This window comes from Amblyomma maculatum, chromosome 1 (genome assembly GCF_055883805.1).
Source record: "Amblyomma maculatum isolate TAMU_Amacu chromosome 1, ASM5588380v1, whole genome shotgun sequence".
NCBI lineage: Eukaryota > Metazoa > Arthropoda > Arachnida > Ixodida > Ixodidae > Amblyomma > Amblyomma maculatum.
In genome coordinates, this window is record NC_139344.1 from 44,695,624 (window position 1) to 44,718,539 (window position 22,916).

General features: G+C 40.0%; 1 protein-coding gene across 5 annotated transcripts in view; it reads right to left on the reverse strand.

Annotated features, from left to right (window-relative positions):
• LOC146202247 (glutamine--fructose-6-phosphate aminotransferase [isomerizing] 2-like) overlaps positions 1–22,916 on the reverse strand; it is a 62,508-nt gene that overhangs the window by 15,470 nt on the left and 24,122 nt on the right. For 2 of the 5 annotated variants that reach the window (XM_084588048.1, XM_084588050.1), the window contains 8 exons: positions 15,473–15,599; positions 12,333–12,403; positions 10,445–10,537; positions 9,476–9,669; positions 8,382–8,502; positions 5,551–5,708; positions 4,012–4,126; positions 1,088–1,215 (listed from right to left, as the gene is read on the reverse strand). In XM_084588048.1, the coding sequence (XP_084444174.1) occupies positions 1,088–1,215; positions 4,012–4,126; positions 5,551–5,708; positions 8,382–8,502; positions 9,476–9,669; positions 10,445–10,537; positions 12,333–12,403; positions 15,473–15,599 (1,007 nt within the window). Of the gene's footprint in view, positions 1–1,087; positions 1,216–4,011; positions 4,127–5,550; positions 5,709–8,381; positions 8,503–9,475; positions 9,670–10,444; positions 10,538–12,332; positions 12,404–15,472; positions 15,600–17,761; positions 17,783–21,089; positions 21,114–22,720; positions 22,769–22,916 lie in introns of all 5 variants that reach the window. The other 3 variants (XM_084588046.1, XM_084588047.1, XM_084588045.1) reach the window with 3 other exon arrangements.

The following is a 22,916-nucleotide window of genomic DNA, read 5'->3' on the forward strand; positions in this document are numbered from 1 at the left end:
TTCGCTTCAATGATGAATTGGGCAATGATGAGCCCGGAACCTCGACTAGTGGTTCATCAAAATGCAGCCGCCCTCACTGGGATAGAAACTCATGTTATCCGGCTCAGCAGTCAAGCACCCTAACCACAATGGAGGCAAAAGTTACTTCCAGCCACAAAATTCGGTGTCAAAATTTTAGAGACGACAGCACTAAAACTTGGAAGAAATATTTGAAACTTGGAAGAAATGTTTGAGTATGTATTACATTACTTTTTCATTGCAGGAGATGAATGATAACATAAGGCTGACAAATGCACAGGCATGAAAACCTCGCATGTTTACAATGCGCGAGGCTCTCTCAACAAATGGAGTGCGCATCTTCACGCGATTTTATGTTTTGAAACCTGCTATGCATCTTGACAACCTATAGCAGCGTAGTAAGCTGTAATGCCAGAGGTTTCTTTTTTTTTTTTTTTGCGTGTGCACAGATGAGTAATTCTGCATGTCTTACAAGCATGAAATGAAATGCAACTAGAGCAACTAAACTGAGGTATAAACACCATAGAAAATAAGAAAAAAAACCTGAAAACAACACAGAGTATTTTGTCAGGATTGCATAATATATATACGACAACATCACAACATAAACGGCAGATGTTAAAATGGGCCATGGTTCGTGGCATCCTTTATTATTACTTCGCTGACCAACAGCAACAGCAAACAAAAGCAGCTTTTTTGCATTTTGATATTCCTCTTCTTTAGGAGGCGAAATATTTAGGCCCCCCCACCCAAGAAAAAAGAAATATTAAGCTATGCTAAACTCCATTCAGTTTTAACTAGAATTAAAAGGTCAGTATCCTTGACAAGCTTGCACAAACTAGTTTGCTATGCCATTGGGTTGGAGCTGCATTAAGTCAAACGAGGAAATTAACGAAGTACATGAAGTGGTGTGGTTGTATTTTGAGGCAATGCTCTGCTATGCCTGACAGTACACAGAGAGTGATAGGCTCCACCTAAATTAATGTTAAATATGACAAGTGAGGTAACTCCAAACACGTTCATCATCTTTTTATGCGACCGAAAAACAATTATACGCAAGGGAACTAACCAGAGCCCCTTCCAAACATGTGGCATGGTTGTAGCCTCTGCCCATGACCAGGAGAGACTTCTGCTGGTAAAGATGCTGAGCAAGCTCCTTCACGTCCTCATCCAGCTTGAGCACTTCCTTTATTTGGTCTGAAGTGTAAGCATTGAAAGAACGATATGAATAACTGGTATTGCACACTTGTTTTCAGACACAGCAGGAGGCAGTGAAGGTGCACGCGATGACTGCTTCATCAGTGCTCCATTTCATACTCTTTAGCGATAGCTCGGAACTGGGACAAACACAAGGCAAGACAAGTTGGTTGCACCATATTAATCTTGAAACTGATGCAACTAGTCCACCAATGCATACTACCAACAGCATACCTTTGTTAGCTTTTGCTCAGGTTAACCTTTTTTTTTTTTGGGTAATAGCCTCCCAAAAAGTGCAAGCCTAAGTTCTGCACAGTAATAGGCTAAAGTTTAAACCTCAATATGGTCCACTTCCAAAGAGACCATAAATTCAACTCTAATGAATTTCACTCCTTCAATGCAATTTAACAGTTGAGGTCATTGCAACTCTCTATACTTGATCACTGAAAGATGCTCAGTCTTTAATCAAGATACTCGAAGGGTGCTTCATTCCACAGGGGACGAAATTTGTAATGCCAAGCATGAAACATCTCATGTCTTGGATGACACAATGGGTGATGCCTCTGCTGACCAGGGGATTCGGAAAAAGGTTTCATTTCGTTCACGGTGTTAAATGTTGTAAAGTGATTCAGTCTATGAGGGACATAATCTAAAGTAGAAGACTGCGGTAATTCTGACCACCTGAGCTTCCGTGCCTGCAACCCCGCTACACTGTTCTTCAGATGAACTCTACATGTAGCGTAGATACCGAATCAAAAAGAATTACAGGAATCGGTACACTAGAGCGGGAGTTATTAAGGACTAAATTTTCAAAATACAAGCAAACCAAAAATTGCCCTCAACTCAATTTTCCTGGTCTTGTGCTTTCCCATTTCACTCAACCAATGGCGACATGCTGTGGGACCAATCTAAATAGCCTGCATGAGCATGTCACTACAACGTTGTGGACAGTGTTCTGGCCGCTGCAGTACATTTTTGGTATAGCTGACGAGCTCTCTTTCATGGCTAAGATTGCGAGGGCATCCCGGAGAGATAAAATGGGGAACAAAGAGACCAGGAACAGGCAGGGGAAGGAGACATTCCTCTGTCACTGTGCACCCTCAACTATAGGGCTTCTCTTGCGAGCCTGCTCCTTGACCACCTCTTGCTCTCTATCCGTAGGCATCATACAACAGCGCGGAGCAACTGGTAAGGTCGTTCAATCCTTAACTGTCCAACTTTGGCACAGGTTGTGAAAGTCCGATGCAAAGTAGTAACCAGCGCTTCTGTTGGTGCTTTTTGTGTCACTATCTTTGCAGTGTCGTTGTGTAAGGAAAACATGTTGGATTCATTGACCTAATTGAAATACAACAATACAACATTACAAATTTTTCCTAGTGGGAACAATTTGTAGTGCATGCGATATTTATTCAATTGCCAAATGCTCGCCAGCTGACGTCAAATCCGTTGCAAAGAACCACCACTAGGTGCCAACACTGTCGGTACCATAGTTCTGGTTCTTGATCAAATTAATATATTAAATACCGAAATATGCGTGTTACAACCCGCAGTAATAGCATCGCTATGACTCAACAACTGCAACAAACAATCAGAAAACAATGGACTCAAATTATGTTGCGGGACCACTTTAACATGCACTGACATTGCACAGGGCATGGGCACCTTATATTTCATCTCCGCTAAAAAACAGCAGCCGCCACTGTTGTGATCAAACCTGGCTCAAACAGCTCGGTAAATTATGGTACAGTGTCTATAATGATATGATCTATGATGACACGGTCAAACTGCACGGATAGCAGAATGTGATAGCTCACATCAGGAATGTCAGGAATGCAGAACAGGGAAAGCGTGCGTTTTTGTGGAGAAGAGTCATATGGATAGAAGAATACAAATCAGTATGGACACTGGATCTTCTAGGCTGCACTGCAGTTCTAGTAAGTGCATATCTGAAGCCAGCACAGTTGAGCTTCAGTCTGTTTTCTAAACAAAAAAAAATCTTCCTTCTATGACATCACTGCGACTTGCCTCAAGCATAGTCACTTGTGAAGCATGGTGGCAGCAAATGAAAACAGCAGTCTTGGTACCTTTGTGACCATCACTATGAATTAAGCGAAGCCTAAAGACAATATTACAGCATTTGCTTTGTGTAACAGCCGTGTTTAATTATTTTCTTTAGCATATTCATGACCTGTTTGGTGCCTGTTTCACCATTAAGAAACTTAAGAAACTGCCATAAGCCTCAGCATAGATTTTGCTTTGCAATGTTACAAGCCCTGACATTTTTTACAAAAGACTTGCAAACTTCAGCCAACTGACACACTCATCACAAAACAACCGCATAATCCATGCGTGTACAAATTGCATACAACGAGTCAACGTGGGAACCTGAGAGTTCAGCTATTACATTTTCATTCCTCGGCGAATTCTTCATATTTGATGTGCGTGAAAGAGCTTGACAATATAAACTGACTGAAATTTTCCCCCTTTAAAAACCAATAATCAAGTTGTGCTTAAACTTTGCACCCGTCTCTGAAGTCATTACTTGTGTTAAAGGACAAATGCATTCAATTCCTGTGTAGAAAGCCTATTATATTTGCAACTAAGCATACTAATGTAGTGGAGAATGCCTTTGAAAGGCTGCAAAGAAAGAGCTGTTGGATCAGTTAATACTGCACCATGCATGCTCAACAATGTTAAGGTCCTTGTCATGAAAATACTTTTCTGTGGTCATAAAACCTAAGGAGGACATTAAGGTATACTGCTATAAATATGAGAATACAGAGAGGTCCAATGTACCTGGAAGTCTGTGAAGACCTTGAATGATTTCACTGCGCCGGGGTTGCATGGAAATGCGGTCCTCACACATCATCAAGGAGAACATCACAAGTGAAACAAACTGACTTGTATAAGCCTGCGGGGAAAAAAAAAAGAGAAACAAGTCATTAACTGCTGCTTTTCAAACACACACACTCATAAATTAATCAGGCTAATTGGCACTCGAGTTGGAATAATGATGAAGAAATGGAAACTATTCATGTCTATTTTATAAGGTGTCAACCTTTTTTGCAAAATGGCTGCATCATGCACTATGCCAATTGCTTATACTAAATAGGTTTGCTTTGGTTTGTGGAGTTCACATTCCCAAAGAGACTCGGGCTATGAGAGACGCAAAGTGCTCTGGAAATTTCAACCACCTGGGGTTCTTTAACGTGCACTGACATCGCACAGCACATGGACGCCTAGCTTTTTGCCTCCATCAAAAAGCAGCCGCCACGGCCGGGGTTCGATCCCATTTCCTTGGGCACAACAGTCAAGTGCCGTAACCACTGCACCACCCTGGTGGAGTTATCTCATATTATATATACTATTTATAGTCTTTTTGGTTATTCACAACTTGTGGCAAATTGCTTTACAGGAATTAGAGAAACATTTAAACAATAATGAAAGAAATGGAAGGGAAAGCAAGTCCACAAATAAATGAGAATACAGGAAAGGTTTAACAGACAAGATTAAGTGCAGATTTAACTAAGGTTTACAACTCTGACATGTCACACATATAGTTGACGTGCTGCTTCATATATTGCTCTTCTTTAACATAATCGTAAGGGGGTCAAGCAAACAGTCCCTTGACATGCTCTATATATATATATATATATATATATATATATATATATATATATATATATATATATATATATATATATATATATATATATATATATATATATATAAAAACACCACTGGTATTCTTATAATGTGCAGCATATGCCAGCACAACTGGCCACCGTGATGGCTATTTGTTTATAGAATTTCTAATTCTGATAGAATTATTGAATAAAAACAGTACTACTAAAAACTGTTCCTTTTATGCCTTAAAAAAAAAAAAAAAAGTGATTTAGAGCATCAGATACTGATGCTCAGGAAACTTTCGCGATATGCTTTTTTTTCTTGCTCACTTTTTTTTTTGCTGGTCTGCAAGCTCAACCTGCTACGGGCTATAGTAAACCAGCTCAATCGTAAAGATTCTACTGAAGAGGGTCCAAATGGAATTGCATCACACATAAAGCAAAAGCAAAGCTCCTGTTGAGGTGAAGTAGCAACATGGAAAAGCTTCACAAAGATAAAAGCAAAATAGACTACATTCCTTCCACAAGATGCACAAGGGTGACCAGTGAAGCCGACAGAACTTAGCAAGGCCGGGTGCTACGGACTGACAAGTCAAACCGTTAAAAAACAAACAAACAAACAAAAAAAAAAACTTTTGAGACTGTGCCGATGTTAAGAACCATACTGATGTTCCATTGAAGGTGTCTAGCTACAGGAAAGTGCACTGACCTTGGTGCTGGCCACACCAATCTCGGGGCCTGCATTGATGTGAACACCACAGTGGCTTTCACGGCAGATGCTGGAGCCGACAGTATTAGTAACACCGACAATAAGGGCGCCACGTTGTTTGCAGTAGCGTAGTGCCATGAGGGTGTCAGCAGTCTCGCCTGCAAAGTGAGAAAAAAAAAAAAGGTTAGCATCAGGCAGTTTCTTTCGGTCACCAGCAGTGCAAGAAACAAAGTAAGATAGCTCTAGACTGGAGTGTCCTGAACAGCATATCCTTCAACAGATTGTTTTTTTATTTAGCTTTAAATCTTCAATACGCAATGTTTTATGAGGAACTATATCTTGTAATCTTGTAACAAACTAACTTCTCCAAGTTTTGGCCCTTTATGCTGCATGGTGCTTTATGAGGTACGTACCATTGGACATTTTGTAAATGAGTGTGGACGGAATAGTGAAAACAGGACTATTTCCACTGCACACTACATTTTCTTACAAGTCCTTCAATTTTGTTTGTATTTAAAAACAAATTATGGCCAGAATTACACAGAAAACAAATTTATTTGGTAACTATTTGTATTTCTGCACTGGCTCCACGTGCAGATTTCAAAATTAAAAGTGATGTAAATTGGTGTCCAGAGCATTTAAACTTGTAATTACTTTGCTGTAGTTCCAAGTACGTAGTCATGGCTCAGGAGTAAATCCATGGCTGTAGCAAAGTTGTATTAGGGGTATGTGCACATTATTAAGCTGCTCGAGAAAACGTAAGCAATATTTTGAAGGATAGAAAATCTTGGTTAGGTGCATAACTGGTATATACGCTGAAATGGTGAAATTCAGACCTAGCGAGTAAGTGAATTCAGGTAAGCTCAGGAAGTGCATTGCACACCTGTAGCATTTGGTTTTGCTTAACTTAAAATATCAATGTAAAAAAGGCCTTTTACATAAAATGCTGTTGCCTGCAAACTTCTCGGCGTTATTAATGATGCCGAGAAGTTTTGACCATTTGCATAATGTTCCATACTTGGCACAGAGCAGTATTTCAACTTCTGCATGTACATTAAATTTAAGCATTGTTTTCAATGAAAATAAACTACTCAGTTCAGTGAAAATTACCTTTGCAATCATTTCTTAAATCAAGCAAAACCATGTTTATTTACTATACGTATATTGCACGCATATGACAGCTGTCCACAATTTTTATCATCCTCTTTCCTCCCAAGCCATGGAGCCTTCACAGAAACAAACAACACAGTGAAATCATCTGAATCATCTTAAAAGACAGACAAAGTGCAAACTTATGAGAGCTTAGCAGTTTGCATGCATGCACATGCAAGTAAAAAGCAGCCATGTCAAGAGAAGATAGTACCTGTGGTGTAACCTAACTTTACGCATGACTTCAGAGGACAATGCTACATGCAAGTAGAGTTAAGTTTAAGTGTTATAAGATGCAGCAATTTTCCCAATGCAACCAAATTAAAAATAGTTCTATAGGCAGGCAAAGCTTGCTCAGACGCATCATGGTGGTGATACAAAAAGGCGAGGCAAAATTATCATGCTTTCTAAAGTAAGCACGTCGGGCATTTGAAATATCAGTGTAGAGACACAGAACAAGCTGACACACTTCAGTGAACAGTAGTAAATATATTTTGAAAGCAGTCCTACAGAAGATTGTTGTGCCCAAGACCAGAAAACCATTGACAGATAATGACTGGAAGGATGAAACCTTCAGAGATTCACAGGACGACAACAGCATGAATATGCGACTAAAGGTCTGAGTGGATGAACATGTTTAAAAACGAATAGACATCACTCTGAGATGAGCCACAAGATGGATGTCCTAGCCCAGCCACCACCAACAAGATGGAAAATTGTGCTGCAACCATTACTCATTGAAACAGTACATTTATACAGGCCTATGAAGATATGGAAGCACACACTTAGTTACTGCGAAAGAATTCTTGTTTTCGTTCATGATAAGAAACAGTTTCTGGCTGCTGGAACACCAGACAGTATTCAAAGAGATTCTAGGTTTTGTAGCATATCCCCCTTACAGCCCTGACACATGTTCCCTCTGTTATATGTATTACCTCTGAAAAATATTCAAAACTGCAAACTTCAGAAGTCCAAAACACAATAAAAGAAATCCACACTTACACAAAAAAACAGCTGCCTGAAAGAACTGCCTGAAATGTGTGTCTCAACATGTCAGTCTGCTTTAGTTTTTGAATCACTATCATAATGTAAGAGAAAGATTTAATAAACCATGTCAAGATTTATGCTTATCAGTCTCTCTGCTGGAAAAGACAACGGGCATTGGTACAGAAATGAAAGTGATTTGGTCCATATTTACTGGTAGTGACCTTGCTAAACAGAATGAGGAGAGGAAACATTAGATGCAGACTATAACACAGGTTAAGTGTTACTGAAGAAGGATGTTTATAAATGAACACATGAGTGACAACAAATGAATTAACCATATCAAACAGGTTTCAATAACTAAGAACAATTTACAAGCTTCAATTCGCAACTGCTACAAGCTGTTCAGCCACCATTTTTAGCTATCAAAGGATTCACAATATATTCATCATGTTTCTATGCGTACTGTTTCCTCATTCATAAAAATGTTTTTCACCGGTAAAATTCAGTTTCTAGCCAGTGCCAGTAACTTGATCCCTCTCCTGTCTTAGTTTTTTTTTTTTGTTTGCTACACGTTTGTACTTGGAAAGTAGAGTCTTTAGTAGGCATTTTGTGCCTTTCAGCAATTCATAAACGCTACAACGCACAAAGAGTATATATATATATATATTTGCGTGGCATCTATTCATTTTGCATACCCGACTGGGAGATGAAGAAGCAAACATCATCTCTGAACACAGGTGTGTTGCGGTCTAAGAAGTCGCTGGCCAGCTCGACCATAACAGGCAACTCTGTGAGCTCTTCCAAGATTTGTCGTGTCTGGAAAAGTAAACAAGGAAGGCAGAGTTCGCAAAAAAAATAAAAGGAAAAAAAATGCACTATGCTTAGCTGAGCCTAGACCTGAATGTTAAGCCACCTCCTTTTAGCAAGCAGTAAAATAAACCGACAGCTTCATTCTTGCTAGTCATATGACTCATGTCACTAGGAGGGACTTCAGCAACTCGAATGACTTGAAGAGACTAATGAAATGCATGTAAAGCCTTGTTAGAGCCCAAGAGGTCTGGTTCTTGTCCTCCTTGCGCCACTTGTTACGCGTCACCAGCATTCCAAAACTTATGAAGGTGGGATGAGCTCTTGGAAGGGTGGATAAGTAGGCCAGTCGGTGATACATTTGGAAATTAAAACCACGGCAAACTGCCCTGTGCTGTCGCCTCCCCCGTCCTCTGTTTGCAGCGGTTTTAATTTCCAAATGAGCTCTTGTCCTCACTGCATAGATGCTTTAAGAGTTCCTTTACAAGGGCCCCACCGGGGTGGCGCAGTGGTTACGGCGCTCGACTACTGTTCCCAAAGACGCGAGATCGAATCCCGGCCTCGGCGGCCATTTTTCGATGGAGGCGAAAAGCGAGGCGCCCGTGTGTTGTGCGGTGTCAGTGCACGTTCAAGAACACCAGGTGGTCGAAAATTCTGGAGTCCTCCACTACGGCGTCTCTCATAGCCTGAGTCGCTTTGGGACGTTAAACCCCACAAACCAAACCTTTACAAGGCTTAGAAACAAACACCTTGGACTCTTCAATTGTACAAAGGTTGCATCATTAACTTCAGGTTAAGAATTGTTTACACTACAGGGCATGCACGTAAAAGCACTGGCGCTCAATGTGGACACGAAAATTCTGCAAATGAAATCCAAACTAAAGTCGACCAATGACAAATCTGTCCAGATATGCTTACAAGAAGTTTTTCAATATGTGCAGAACAGAAAATAAAGACAGGGAGTAGGAGAAGCACAACTTACAGCTATGGCACTATGGTAGCTGGTGCCACAACCGATGAGCAGCAGCCGTCTACAACGCTTGATCTCTGTGATGTAATCCTTGATGCCCCCCAGAACCACAGACTCTTTCTCAAAACTCAACCGCCCTCTCATGGTGTTGATCACAGACTCTGGCTGCTCAAAGATCTCCTTCTGCATGAAGGAACTGAAGTTTCCTGAGTACAAATAGAAAAACCAGGTCACATGTGAAGACAAATGCAAAAGTATATGAGAGGAACAGGCACATCTGCAGCTACACAATGGAACGCATAGACTATATATACACTGACAAATAAACCACAAAAGAAACAAAACGTTTTCTTGTGGCCTGCTGCGTGCAAGATATGACATGTCTTACAGAACTGTGTTGTAATCATTGCTACAGCCATTATTATTATCCACAATCGGCATGAAAATACTCCTACATGTGCATATCGCATCTGCTCGAATCTAGGCCGACTACGACTCTAAGCTGACACCCTTTCAGGTGTTGGCTTAGAGTCGACCCCCCCCCCCCCTCAAAAATAAAACTTTCTCCGAATTTATAGCAGCTGAAAAACAAAAATTGTCTGATAACTACAGCAGGGACAGCACGTAAACAACATCTGCATGGATCTGCTCACACTTGCAGGTCACAAGCACAATCTGCTGTGCCATCAAGAGCACTGGAGATGCTGCACTTTCGGAACGCAGCATGCGCATCCAAGTTTTTTGTGAGGCTGCTACGATCCAGCGAGCTACAACTTCTAGCGACATGGGCTTGATGCAGCCTGATGGAGTTAGCTCAAGTGTTTTGCTCAACCAGTCAATGTAGAACCTGCACAGCCAATCCTTAAAAGGTTATTGCTTAGGCAAACGTAGCTGGCCCATCATGACAATGGACAGTAAGCAATGCTTTAACCAAAGCTCAGGTGTTGAATAGATTCATGGTGAATGCATTTATGCCACTACCTTTCATAATCTGTTGGATCTCCATCTTGAGTGTGATGATCTCACGGTTCACATTCTCATCGAGAGTCCTCTTCAGTCTGTGAATGGTCAAATCTGAAAGGAGGGAAAGTGCTCAGACTGCCTGACAGCCAACACAGAAGGCTATAATGACCAGCGGCACAGTTTGAAAATAACCAGGTAATTAGCAAATGTGAGCTGACGAGCTTTCAAAATGATACACATCTTCATAAACCACACGATTTTCACAGGAAACTACAGCTGATGACCGACCTAAACCTGAGAGGGATTGGTTAAACTTACAAAACATCAGACTGTCTAGCCATCGTTTTTTTTTATCTCATAATTAGGCTTTGAGGTATGCAGAGATGAACACCAATTTCGAAAGTAGGTGTGAACTGTTGTTTACATTCTGGAAAAGTTTGCATCAATGAGAGATGGAATGGCAGTTATCGTCAATACACTCATGAAGTCATGATTACACTTTGTTGACATTAAAGGTTGCCAATGAGATTTCCTTGCTCCAAAGAGCTTGATGACCAAGTGCCACAAAGACAAAACACAAACAAAAGAAAGGATAAGAAAGTATGTCTTGCTTTTGTAACATTATACACCACCATCATGGGTCCATACTAACTTGCCCAAGTTTCCACCCTTCATCAGAGTATCAGCACTTAACTCCACTCATGTATCTCACCACAGCTGCAGCCTTCAACGCGTCCTGCTAGCTTCTCTCAGTTTATTTGGAACGATGGATTCAGCTTGAAAAAATTCCATGATCTGCAGTACTAACAACTGTTGTATTTCATTTGATATATGGTAGAAATAACAGCGTACTATCATGTGTGTGCAGTGAGCTTGCCTTATGCCAATCTCTAGAGGAAGTCAGCCTTGCCCAGTAAAGTGGCTTCCTCTGCTTCTTTCAATTTTAATTACATTTACCTAAACCAATGTCCAATTTCTTTAAAGAGATAGTTAACACGGCTCTACAGCACAAACAAAATGGTGGTTTCGATGCAAGCAGTCAAGTTTCACTTACTACACCAAAATAATGAGCAATCGGTTGCAACGTGTCGAATGTTGCAGTTGTAATTATACACCAACTTAGACTGCTTGACTAATACAGGTGGGTGCACTAATTTTATTCTGTATAGAAACCCAACATATGTCTTAAATATGCATAACCCTCCTCTTGTACTGATGTCATAGTATACTTATTGGCTATTAAAATGAACTTGATCCTGGTATAATGTTAGCTTCCTGGTGCATGGCACTTTTCAAAGAATAACTCTGAGATCATTAACTTCACCTAAATGTTCAAAATTTCTATGTACAGGTTTGTTTGAAGCTGATGCTCTTTTTTTTTTTTTTTTTTGCACAGATAGCCAACATACCAGGCATCCCAGCTAACCATACCCATTCCTTAAAGAAGACAAGGTGTCCTACTTTATAGTAAAACCAAGTGAGGGTTGCTGTGAGTTGCGTGGCCTAGTCTGAAGTATTTCTTGTACTCCAATGGTCATCAGGTAGTAAAGACTAATTAGCAAACTTCTTGGCTATAGGAACAAACTGAATTCAGTTGTAGGTCGTGGCCTCAAAAGAAAGCTGCTACATGATCAGACGCTGGTCATGCAGTAATAAGAAACTTAACAGTAATAATAAGCTTAACTTATGTAATAACAAAAATAACAAACTGCTAATAACAAACTGTAGAGAACAAAAAAAAAAAAAATCTCAACTAGGTCACACAACCCTGAACAAACCCATTGGTTTCATTGAGCTATGACACTCACCAGCTTTTTTTTTTAAGAAGCTTTGCGACATCTAGCTGGGAAACCCAGCATGACATACGTGCTCTTCAAGTAATGTTAAGCTGTAGAAATTTACTTACGTCCATCAGAGACAGCTGCAACATCATCATCTTCAAGGAAGATCACTCTGTTGGTATGCTCGATAATAGCACTATAAGAGAACAAATGAAAAAGACATCTATTTAGCTGCAGTACTCTACATCGCATAACTGTACATTGTACTGTGTGCACATGCGCTCCAGTCACAAGCAGGAGAGTGCAGCTATGTCTGCAGAATGTCATTTTCAAATATTTCGAGACACGAGGTGTAGTGTCCCAGTTTTACAGAAAAAAAAAAAAAAAAAAAAAAACAAGAGCACAGATAGAGTTCATACACATCTACACCTATTTCTCAGATAAATTTTCCGATTGATCTTAAGCGCTCAGTACAAGCTTAAAATAGCAGCAGGCTTCGTGCGGCAGGTTAGCAGAGAAAGCCACACTGTAGAACTGCATTAGGCAATGCAAGCTCACGGTCAAATAAAAGTATGGATGCAGCATATACAGTGATACCGTACAAGGTGTTAGCCCTTAAGACTAGCCATACATTTCATCTCAAGACTTTTGCACTTACAGAAGCAAAATGTGTAAGGCATCGCATGCTTACTATCAGAATGCGTAATACGAAACCTGAAATTTACGGCTTTAAATTCCACTTGGACATTAGCAGTTTCATTTTACAATGTCAGCTTTTATCAGCAAGAATCCGATTTGTGCTGTTTTGCAGTGTACCTGCGGATTTTGGAGATGAATTATGCTGAAATGTGCTTTAGTGCACAAACTTAATGTTTTTAGTCTTGGAAGGAGCAATGAAGGGGCAGCAACACACAAAGAAAGCATGTGGCAACACACCTTTGTAGCCCTAAACTAAGTGCATAGGCATTGGACTAATCAGTTTGAAAAAAAAAAAAAAAGACTATAAAAGTGCTCCAAATTTAGTTTGAACTGAGAACGGTCAGTATTTGCATGAAAGGCATATAGCTGGTTGGCTGTTGAGTATGAGTTACACTCAGTCAAAGTTGAAAATCAGCTAAGTAGGGAAAGCATAACGAGGTGGTACTGGTAAATAAGCAGTACAGTTGTGTGGTCTCAGGTGGTCTCCACTAGCTTACATGCCTCTGAAGACCGGGAAGACAGACTAAGCGACTTCTCACCACACACAACTGCCACACAAAGTCAGTGACAAAAGTCAGTACAGCTGATCCCACTTGTAACAAACTTGATTGCATAGGTTCACTTCGTAGTGTTCCAAGTTTGTGGCGAGTGATTTGTCTCATTTCAGCAAAAAAAGAAAAAAAGAGGATTTTATTTGTTTAAAAAGTCCCCTGAGGACGTCAGTTTCTTAAAAGCAGAAATTAAGCCATTACCTAAGCTCTACAGTATGGCTGTGAGCAACAGTTTCCTTTTCAACGTTGCCTATTTCTCATGCATACTGCAATTTTACTTCTAAATAAGTTGCTTTGCCCTACTGAGGTATGTTCACGCACAGGCTGACTTTGTAGCCTCTTTTATGGGAAGATCAACATTTCCTTTAATGAGGACTGGGTAGGTATGGTACTTGAGCAATGCTTTTTAGTCTCTGCATTGGCAGAAAGCGTGCATCTTTTAACTGCCATTGCAAGTCCTCGATCTTCCTATTTGTTATAACCAGGTGGCGTGGCCACAGTTTGCTTTATCTGAGATGCGGTGCCATAGCCCCAATAGGTATTTTGATAGTAGCTTCATCTTATCTTAGTTTGTAATAAGCGAGCGTTTGGTATAGACGTGACTGTTGTAATAAGTGGGCCTGACTGCATTTCATTCATAAAAACATTGGCCGAAAAATTCAGAGACGAGATTCATGTAAAATATACACACGTGCATAGCTTTTCTATGTCATGCTACACGATTCTTATTGCATATCTATAAAGGAAATGAAAGAAACATTAATGCTCGTTTCTGAATCATTTATTGTGCTGTGGCAATTTCCTTTTAGTGATAGCCAACATGGGATGTCTGTAGTCATCAGCTTGTCTTTAAAGTGATAGTATATGCATGGAAGCAGGAATGAGAGTGTATGCAAATCATATGTGTTAGCCCATGTGTGCTGCCAAGTGCTGCGATCTATTTTAGTGCACCCTACTGCTCATACAGGTGGTTACAATATACATTAGACCAGATATATATTAAAGCTTGCAATTGCAGCCAGAACTAGAGCAGACAGCACTCACTCTGACACTGGATGACAATTTCTCTAGGTTGCCATTAGCATTGAGCAGAAGCACAAAGAATGGGAAGAGCTGCGCTGACTGAAGAGCAGGAAGGCACCAAGTTGCTTACAGTGCTGGACACCTTACCTTCACTTCTGGTCTTCATGGGCTGATGGAGCCAAGAGAAAGGTTCACTGCAGTCCCTTCACTGCAGTATATTGGATGACCTGCTCTCCAACGCTTTATCCTCCTTTTCATGCTAAAATATCACCAAGGTGACCCTTTGGGCTAGTTTGTGTGACCCTGCGCAGTCATGTCCTTGTTGCCCTCCCTGTTTCCACCCCTCACTCTAAGAAATAAATGTCCCATTGAAGGTCAGCATTGTGTCCGGTCTATCCCACACTGCATTTCATCACCAAAATTCCACCCTGTAGCAGTCAGTAGACAGGGCATATCAAACCTTTTATTTTTTTTTGACCCAAGGTGAAAAATTTCATTATGCTAAAGAGGAGAATAGTGTTAGCTCATTGTATTAAAAAAACTTTCAAGATTCAGCAAAATTTCACAAGGTAGTAATTACTACTCTACTGGCATCCACATGAGCACAGCTGTATACTGTAATGCATTTCCTCAAATCTAAGCAAGCCTCTATTCTGAGCAGAAGCATGAAAGTTGGAGGAAAAAAAAAAAAAAAAAGCTTTCCGTGAATGTAAGTCAACCGAAGAACAAGAAAACTGAGAGTGACAATGTCTACAAAATGGAAATAACATTTAATTGCTAAAGGCCTCGCGCCTTTCCCTCGCAGACTTGAGCACATGCATGTCATTTTTACACTTTAAAAGAGTCAATGCTACTATTAACTATATTTACAAATCTTCAAACTTAACCCAACCCAAGAGTTTCACACTTTGTGTTCATAATAAATAAATTACTGTCCCTAGATTTCAATAAATAAGGCAGCTACAAAAAGAGTTAGCTATCCACGCATATACCTAGCATCCGATGCAAAGAAATATTCAATTTCTTTGTCATCTCCGGGCGGGCCAAACTCTGTGGTCGATGCTGTACGTTGAAGGCCCCCAGTGCTAGAAGGAGGATGAGACTCCCTGGGCCGGTGGTCTAAACAAAAAGGGACAATAGTAGAAAGAATTGTCAAACACTGCTGGCAGAGTGGGAATTTTACATGCTTAGGCGTGAGCGATTATGAATCTCTTAGGATACAACTTACATGCTCATATTTCAGGGAGTAAAGAGCAGGTTTTGAGCTGAGGACCTAATCACATATGAGTCAGCTAAACCCAACTATGCCATAAAATTTCTTGAGACACTGATGCTACAGAAATAAACCAAAATCCTTAAATTAGACCAAGTTAACTAAGTACGATTCCTTCTCAGACAAAAAAAATAAATAGTGCCATCCTACCTACCGCAGAAACACGCACAAAAAAAAAAAAAATAAAAGCACAAGCAGCAAATCATACTGCTAACAAAATGCAAGGCTACAATAATTAAGAGTGCACATACAAAGCATTTCAATGCTATGCACTTGCATGCAGATGCAAAACAGGGACATGTTATGGGGTGATTATGAATAATGGAAAACCTACTGGCCAAGCCCAGCAATGATTTTCTCCGATTTCAGTTTTCCTTCTAATAATTGTTCTCAAATTATTCCAGGGTTATTCGAGCACAGGTAAATGCGAGGGCAACACAAAAGACTTTTAGTAGCCTTTTTGTGTGAATGGTCCATACATCGTGTACCCAGTATTTTTTTATTGTTCTCAATTTTTTATTTTACAACGACTCACAAACGTGAATCGGTTGCAAAATTTTAAAAAGCGATCAGTTTGCACCTTTTTCTACATTGCAAATAGGGATGATGCAAATCAAACAAAGGATCTTGATCCGTGGGGTCAGACCACGCAAAGAAAAAAAACTGACAGCTATTGCACGGGAACCTAAAGAGAGCAAAGAAAGAGCTCCAATTCTTTTGACCTGTGTGAGCAAAAAGATCTTTTACTTGTCATCGTAAACAGTGGAACCATAGCCAAATCTTCAACAAAACAGTAAAAAAAAAATATATATATATATATATATATATATATATATATATATATATATATATATATATATATATATATATATATATACTGACAGATGTGTGGAAGGATAAAATTTGCCAGTAGTTTTCATTCCAGTCATCCCCATTTGCCATTCTACCAATTAAACATTACATACCAGTGCAGACAAAAGTAAACGGAGCACGAAATTTCCTTCTAAAATTTTTCACACGTTGCATAACTGAAACTGGCAGTCGTGGTATGTGCAAACTGGTAGTAGATGCCAATGCCCACTGACTTGGAACAATATTGTGACGGGCTACGTGACGGGTTCTCATCTCCAGTGCAGAAGGAGTGATTGTAATTTGAACGGAAAAGCATGCTCCGTTTACTTATGTCCGCTCCTATACATGCACTTTTGTGAAAGAATAAGAGGCAGGAACATGGTTGTTTTGTAAGAACACAAGAAGTTAGATAACATGCATCCTTCACGACTACACTTATCGGTTATTGCCTATTAACTTCATATTCCCATCTCTATGAACACTGTCACTGAAGTGCATGATCAAAAAGTTATCAATGTCCACCAGCAAAAACTTTGCAAGGTGCTACTGAGGGCAAGGACTGGCCAGGTAGGGTTGAAAGGTGAGCTAATTGATACACATTCATTGTAAAGGGAACTGAGTGATGCCTGCAGAGAACATAGACCTGCATGCGCCAATTATGGGAACAGAAAAAAAAAAAGCACCACGCCAGCCTCACTCTCCAGCCTCAATGTTTGCTGTGACATGGAAGACTGCAAGTGTGTAATGTGTAAAGACAGATTTGGAAAATTTGGAAACAGGATGTATGTGAGCATTTCACTGATCGCCAAGGTGGGGACAGGTGTTCCAAAAGAAATATATAACAGTCTGAATACTTCTGTAGTAACCATTGAAAAGTAAAAAAAGAAACTGGAAGCCGATAGCAATTATATGCTGGAAAAAGCACAGGCCTCAGTTTACAGTAAGCACAATGAAGAAAACTGCTTTCTTTGCTGTCCCCTTAAACATACAAACATGCATTACCTTATACCTTAAATCCAAATTATATACACATATATATATGTATATATATACTTGCCCTGACAGCATTTATACCAATGCATGAGTTCCCTTTACAATGACTAGCCTCAAAGGGCTATGAGTGCAAACGCTGTTGACCAGAAGCAGAATCTACTACCTGTCTGGGTGTCGTCTTTTTCTGCACCCAAGACCAGAGGAAGAGGGCAGGAGAGAGTGGAGATTGGTTCGAATGCAGACGAGGCCGGGAGAAACAACAATATCTATCACATTCTATCCGACAGTGTACGCATGCAGAAAACAACACAGCAGGCACGTATACATACACACACTCCATCAGGCAGTATATACATATGTTAAAAATCCTTCAATTTTCCACCAAAACTACAAACACAGCATGCCGGACAAGCAAAACAAATTTCTTTCCACCACAATGTGCATCCAACCATGCTCCAAAATATTAGGTGAACCTATCTGTGCAAATGTGAGACTCGTTCATCATACAGCTGAACCAAACTCGACATTTCCAAGACCCTTCACATGCAGTTGCCCCAAAAAGAATCCAATGAGTGCATATACTGACACTTTTTTTTTTTTTTGTGAGCCCTGACCGCTACAACATATAGCCTTGTACACTGCATGCTGAAAGTGCATGCGAATGGAATGAGACTAGGATGAGGTCCCCCAAGACTACACGCACAGAGATCTCACAAGTAGCACATAAAGCTACCGGACACATATATACTCCAACAGAATGCACGTTTCTGTATATGCAAAACATGTCTTGCAAGAAAGAACTTCAACAAGCAAGCACATCTTCTTTCCAGTGAAATTCTATGCAGTGTTTCCTTGAGCAAAACTAAAATTTTTAGATAATTTAAGCCCTCTGGTGGACATTTTTGCATAATATGTGTATGCCACGAAGTTAAGCTATAGTAGGATACAATGTAGAAAAGAATAGCAGTTTCAACCAAACAGCTTAAAGAATTTGAGGTATCCGTACACAACCTTACATGCCTCATCATGCTGGGAGGCTCCGCACTTTTGCCAAGTATCATCTGCTAGTTAGCATTGTTCACTAATATCACCTGCTTAGGGAAGTTAGTTGGCTAAGCAGGTTTTTAAACTTTAGTAAGGGTACCCGAAACAATGTACAAGTGTCACGAAATGGCGTCGTGTTTTGGCTACTGCAACAATAAAGCAGAAGCTCCATCATCATCATCAATATGCAGACAGAAGAAGATGACCCACCTTCTTGCTCTACAAACCAGTGATAACACGGCAATGCATCATTTAGAAATCAACTTAGACACAAATTTTTATTCTATGCTTCTTTGCTTTAACACCCACAAAAGATTTTAGGGGCGATAGCATACTGCCTTCTGCCAGTACAAATATAAATGCTTCACCGGTAATTAATGATCATTAGCGCTTTTAAGTATAGGTACATCAAATACTTAAGGTGAGACAGCCAAGGTAACCTGTAGGAGACGTCTGACAACACAGGAGTGCCACTTTATGGTGCCATAAAACAGCACTAATTCATCTACAGTAAACAATATTCGTGGAAAACAATTTTTTTTTTATAAATCTAAGCATAAAAAAACAAACAAACAAAGAAGCGGCCAAATGCCGACTGTCAAGCTCATAACTAGAGTCTCCACTCTAAAATGGCAAGGATGCCTGCATGACTGCCTAAAACAAAGGAAGGTTGTCTGGATGCTAACATGTACAGTACAAGATGCTTCGATTCACCACTCCGCACAGCACATTGCTGATTCCTACTATTTACATACTTGTATTTAATTGCAATGTGAGATACATCTGCGTGATTCCTGCAGGAGCTATGTGATGTTAGTGCTCATTAAAGAACCCCAGGTGGTCTAAATTTCCGGAGTCCTCCTACACTTTGGCGTTTCTCATAGCCTGAGCCGCTTTGGGACATTAAGCCCCACAAACCAATCCTGCAGGTAGGTCTGTGCAAGGTGAACATTATGCATGAATGACATCAAGCGTAATGACTACATGACTAATTTACTCATTAACTAATTAACCCTTTATTTTTACTTTAAAATGACATATTATACTGCAAAATTGACGGCTGTCAACACTAAGATAAGCCCCGTTTTAAAATTTTCTTAGTAGGCAGTGTGAATATTGAAAGCACCGGATGCCTAACATGGTTATTCGAAATGCATAAATATAGAATGACACTAAATACTTGTGGTAATGTCGTCCAGGTCATGTTAACTTCTCGAACATTGCTAAATGCACAAACGCTGCCCGACACGTAAAAAAATGTGACAGAGGCTGTTTGATAAATGTGTAAAGCTGAAAAGCCAACTCTATTTTTCAAATGCATATTTTTGACGTTCAGTAATTTAAACCACACTGCCAAACAAGAAGATTTAAAAATGGGGCTCACCTTTGATGTTGACAGCCTTCAACATTGTAATAAAGTATTGCCAGGTAATCATAAGTAAAACAGGCAATTAGATTTGGTAGAGATTAATGATTAGACAATTAACTAACTAGATTAACTAAAATTAGTTAATCAAGTCCACTGTCTTGTAAAACCCATTTGCACAGGCCAGACAGACTTATCTCTTAGTTTTTAAAACACAACTTTATAAATGGTTAAAAAGTCGTCATTCTGCCCGTATACAAAAAGGTTGCAACAAGTTGCAAGCCTGGTGTGGCATGGCTCCCTTAAGAAGCCACATACAAGCTCATTACAGCATGCAGCATGGCAGTTTATGAGACCAATAACCTGCATTTATAAGCACAACACTGCATGCTAGAAGTGTACCCAATGATAAAAAGCTCCTTACAGATATTAAACCCAAGGAAAGCATACAGTTCACATGAAAATTGTCAAACATCACTGCTAGAATAAAACGGACATGCTAGGAACAGCTTTAGCAGAAGATCGCTAGACCATATGAAGCATCAATGCTATATGGCTGATGTTCTTATGCCTCATTTGCTTTTGTAGCAAGCTGCATCATTTTCTGCCACGATTACTAGCTACATACTAGCATTCATAAATGCTTTTTTTTAATACCACTAACATAATTGCAGCTGAAATCCATTAAAAACCTGAGAAGTGCAGGTGTTCAGCATTGCAAAGCTCACTCAAGTGACATGTCAGTTCAATAAAGAAAGCCTATCTCCAATTCACCCACATTTTCTAAAAAAAAAAATTATCACACACACAACTTTAGCTAAAGTAACGTTCCAAATAAAAGTAAACCTGCTTTGTACCACAGAAGTGTACAGTTACCTATATGCCACAGCATCGTTTCTATAATAATGGGAGCCATTCTGGATACAGTTTTGATCAGACGGCCAGGGCAGGTGGCGGTTACTTGCAAGCATCACAGGGGACACAGAATGCATTATTAACCACAGACATCAGGCACAACATGCAGGTATGTTGACCGGGTGGTTGCATGGGTTACAGGGAGGAAAGATGAAAAGGTGTCTACCTTCATCATTTTGGCTGCCACATTCTGCATGCCGAAAAGGGACTCAGTAAGAGAGCAGCAGGCAATGGAAATAGAAAACAAGAACATGGATCATGCAAAGAAGAACAGGAATTGAACGACTGCAAAAGGCGAGGGAGGGGGAAGAAGGGGAAGGGAAAAAAAACAACGGAACAATATACACACACATACACAAGTACATAACATTGCATGCAAGAGCATAAAGAATTACTGTGAGGAATTTGCAACACTACAAAGCATGCTTCAGCACAACATATATATTGCAGAAGTCATGCAAGGATGAGATGGCACCATTAAATCCTATGCCCTTGCAAGGAAGGCTTTACACCTTTACATGACACTTGATAAGTCACAACACATCAATACACTTACGGTACAAATGTATACACCTTTCTCACGGGCATCTTAACCATACGGCAAAGCATTTCAGTAAAAGTGATGGCCTTTATTAAATTAATCCACCTGAGCCAGAAACGTTACTAAGAAGCTTTAGAGCTGGTAATAAATTACTCAGCAGAACCGGTTATGGACGCAAGAACAGCATGCTGGCCTTACACCAAAACTGTATCAGAAAAAGTGAGAATTTTGAGACCACCAGGAGAAAAGGTAACATTAACAGTCACAGGCACTTTTTTAGGTAGCAGTCGGTTGCCTTTGTTTGAAAAGATTCAATTTGCATCACAACATGGCAGGAACTGTGTTCGTCCAGAAATGTAAAAATGTCATCCTATGGCCAACACAAGTGCATCAGTGTCATTAATTTAAATCACACACACAAAAAAAAACTTTAGAGCAGAACAATTCACTTTATACCAAGAGCAGCCACAGAGCAATAATGTGAAATATTATCACTTCAATTTTCACTGGCATTTATCCTCTAGCGCTGTGCCATAAAAACAGATTTTACCTAAATCACTTCACAGGGACTTTGCCATATTTTTACCTGCACAGGTGAAAGAATTAGGGCTCAGCTTCAGCTCAGCCAAATTAACAATACTATTCTCTCTTTGACGGTTTTCTTTGCCTATACATAGGCAACAACAAGCAAACAATGAATGCAAGGTAATGTAATGTAGAAAATAATAACTGCACAAGTAACAAAAAAAAAATTATGATGACAGCAGCACATAATGCAAGGTGCAGATACGGCTATTGATACGGTGTTAAAATAATCATGCAATAATATAAGCATGCAGGGACAGTGTATCGTGACCAAAACTTTCTCGATGCCATGAGCCAAAGCAGTTACTTAAGAAGCCAGCTAAACAATGGCGTCACTAGGGTCACCCACGCATCATAATGCGTAAGAAAGATTGATTTGCTGCCTTCAGCGCTGGTTCGTGTGTTTCGTCTCTTCCTTGGTCTGTGTCTGTTTTGCGCTGTTAAACCACCATCATGAAGCAACACCAACTAGCCCAATCTGCAGTTCGTCTACAATGCCATGCATTCTTTGCACATCATGCGCTCGTGTTTAAAATACAAAATTCCCACACAAGAAAGTAGAAATAAGCAGAGAATGCAAAGCACATCCCAACAATAACCATCTCACAGCTTTGCTCAAGCATATTAAGGCATGCGGCATGCAACAGGAAAGTATAAATAAGAGAACCTACACCCCAGAGGACAGGTCAAAGCACCAGTTCCAAAAGAGAAACCGCCACCTTTTGAGAAAGAGAAAGGGGGATGACAACATATGGCAATCACCAAATGAACACATGTGAAGATATTAAAGGGGCCATGGCATATATATGGTAATTAGGTGCCGCATTTCTTGAAATATTCACTACCAACAATAGCAATCTGCGCATT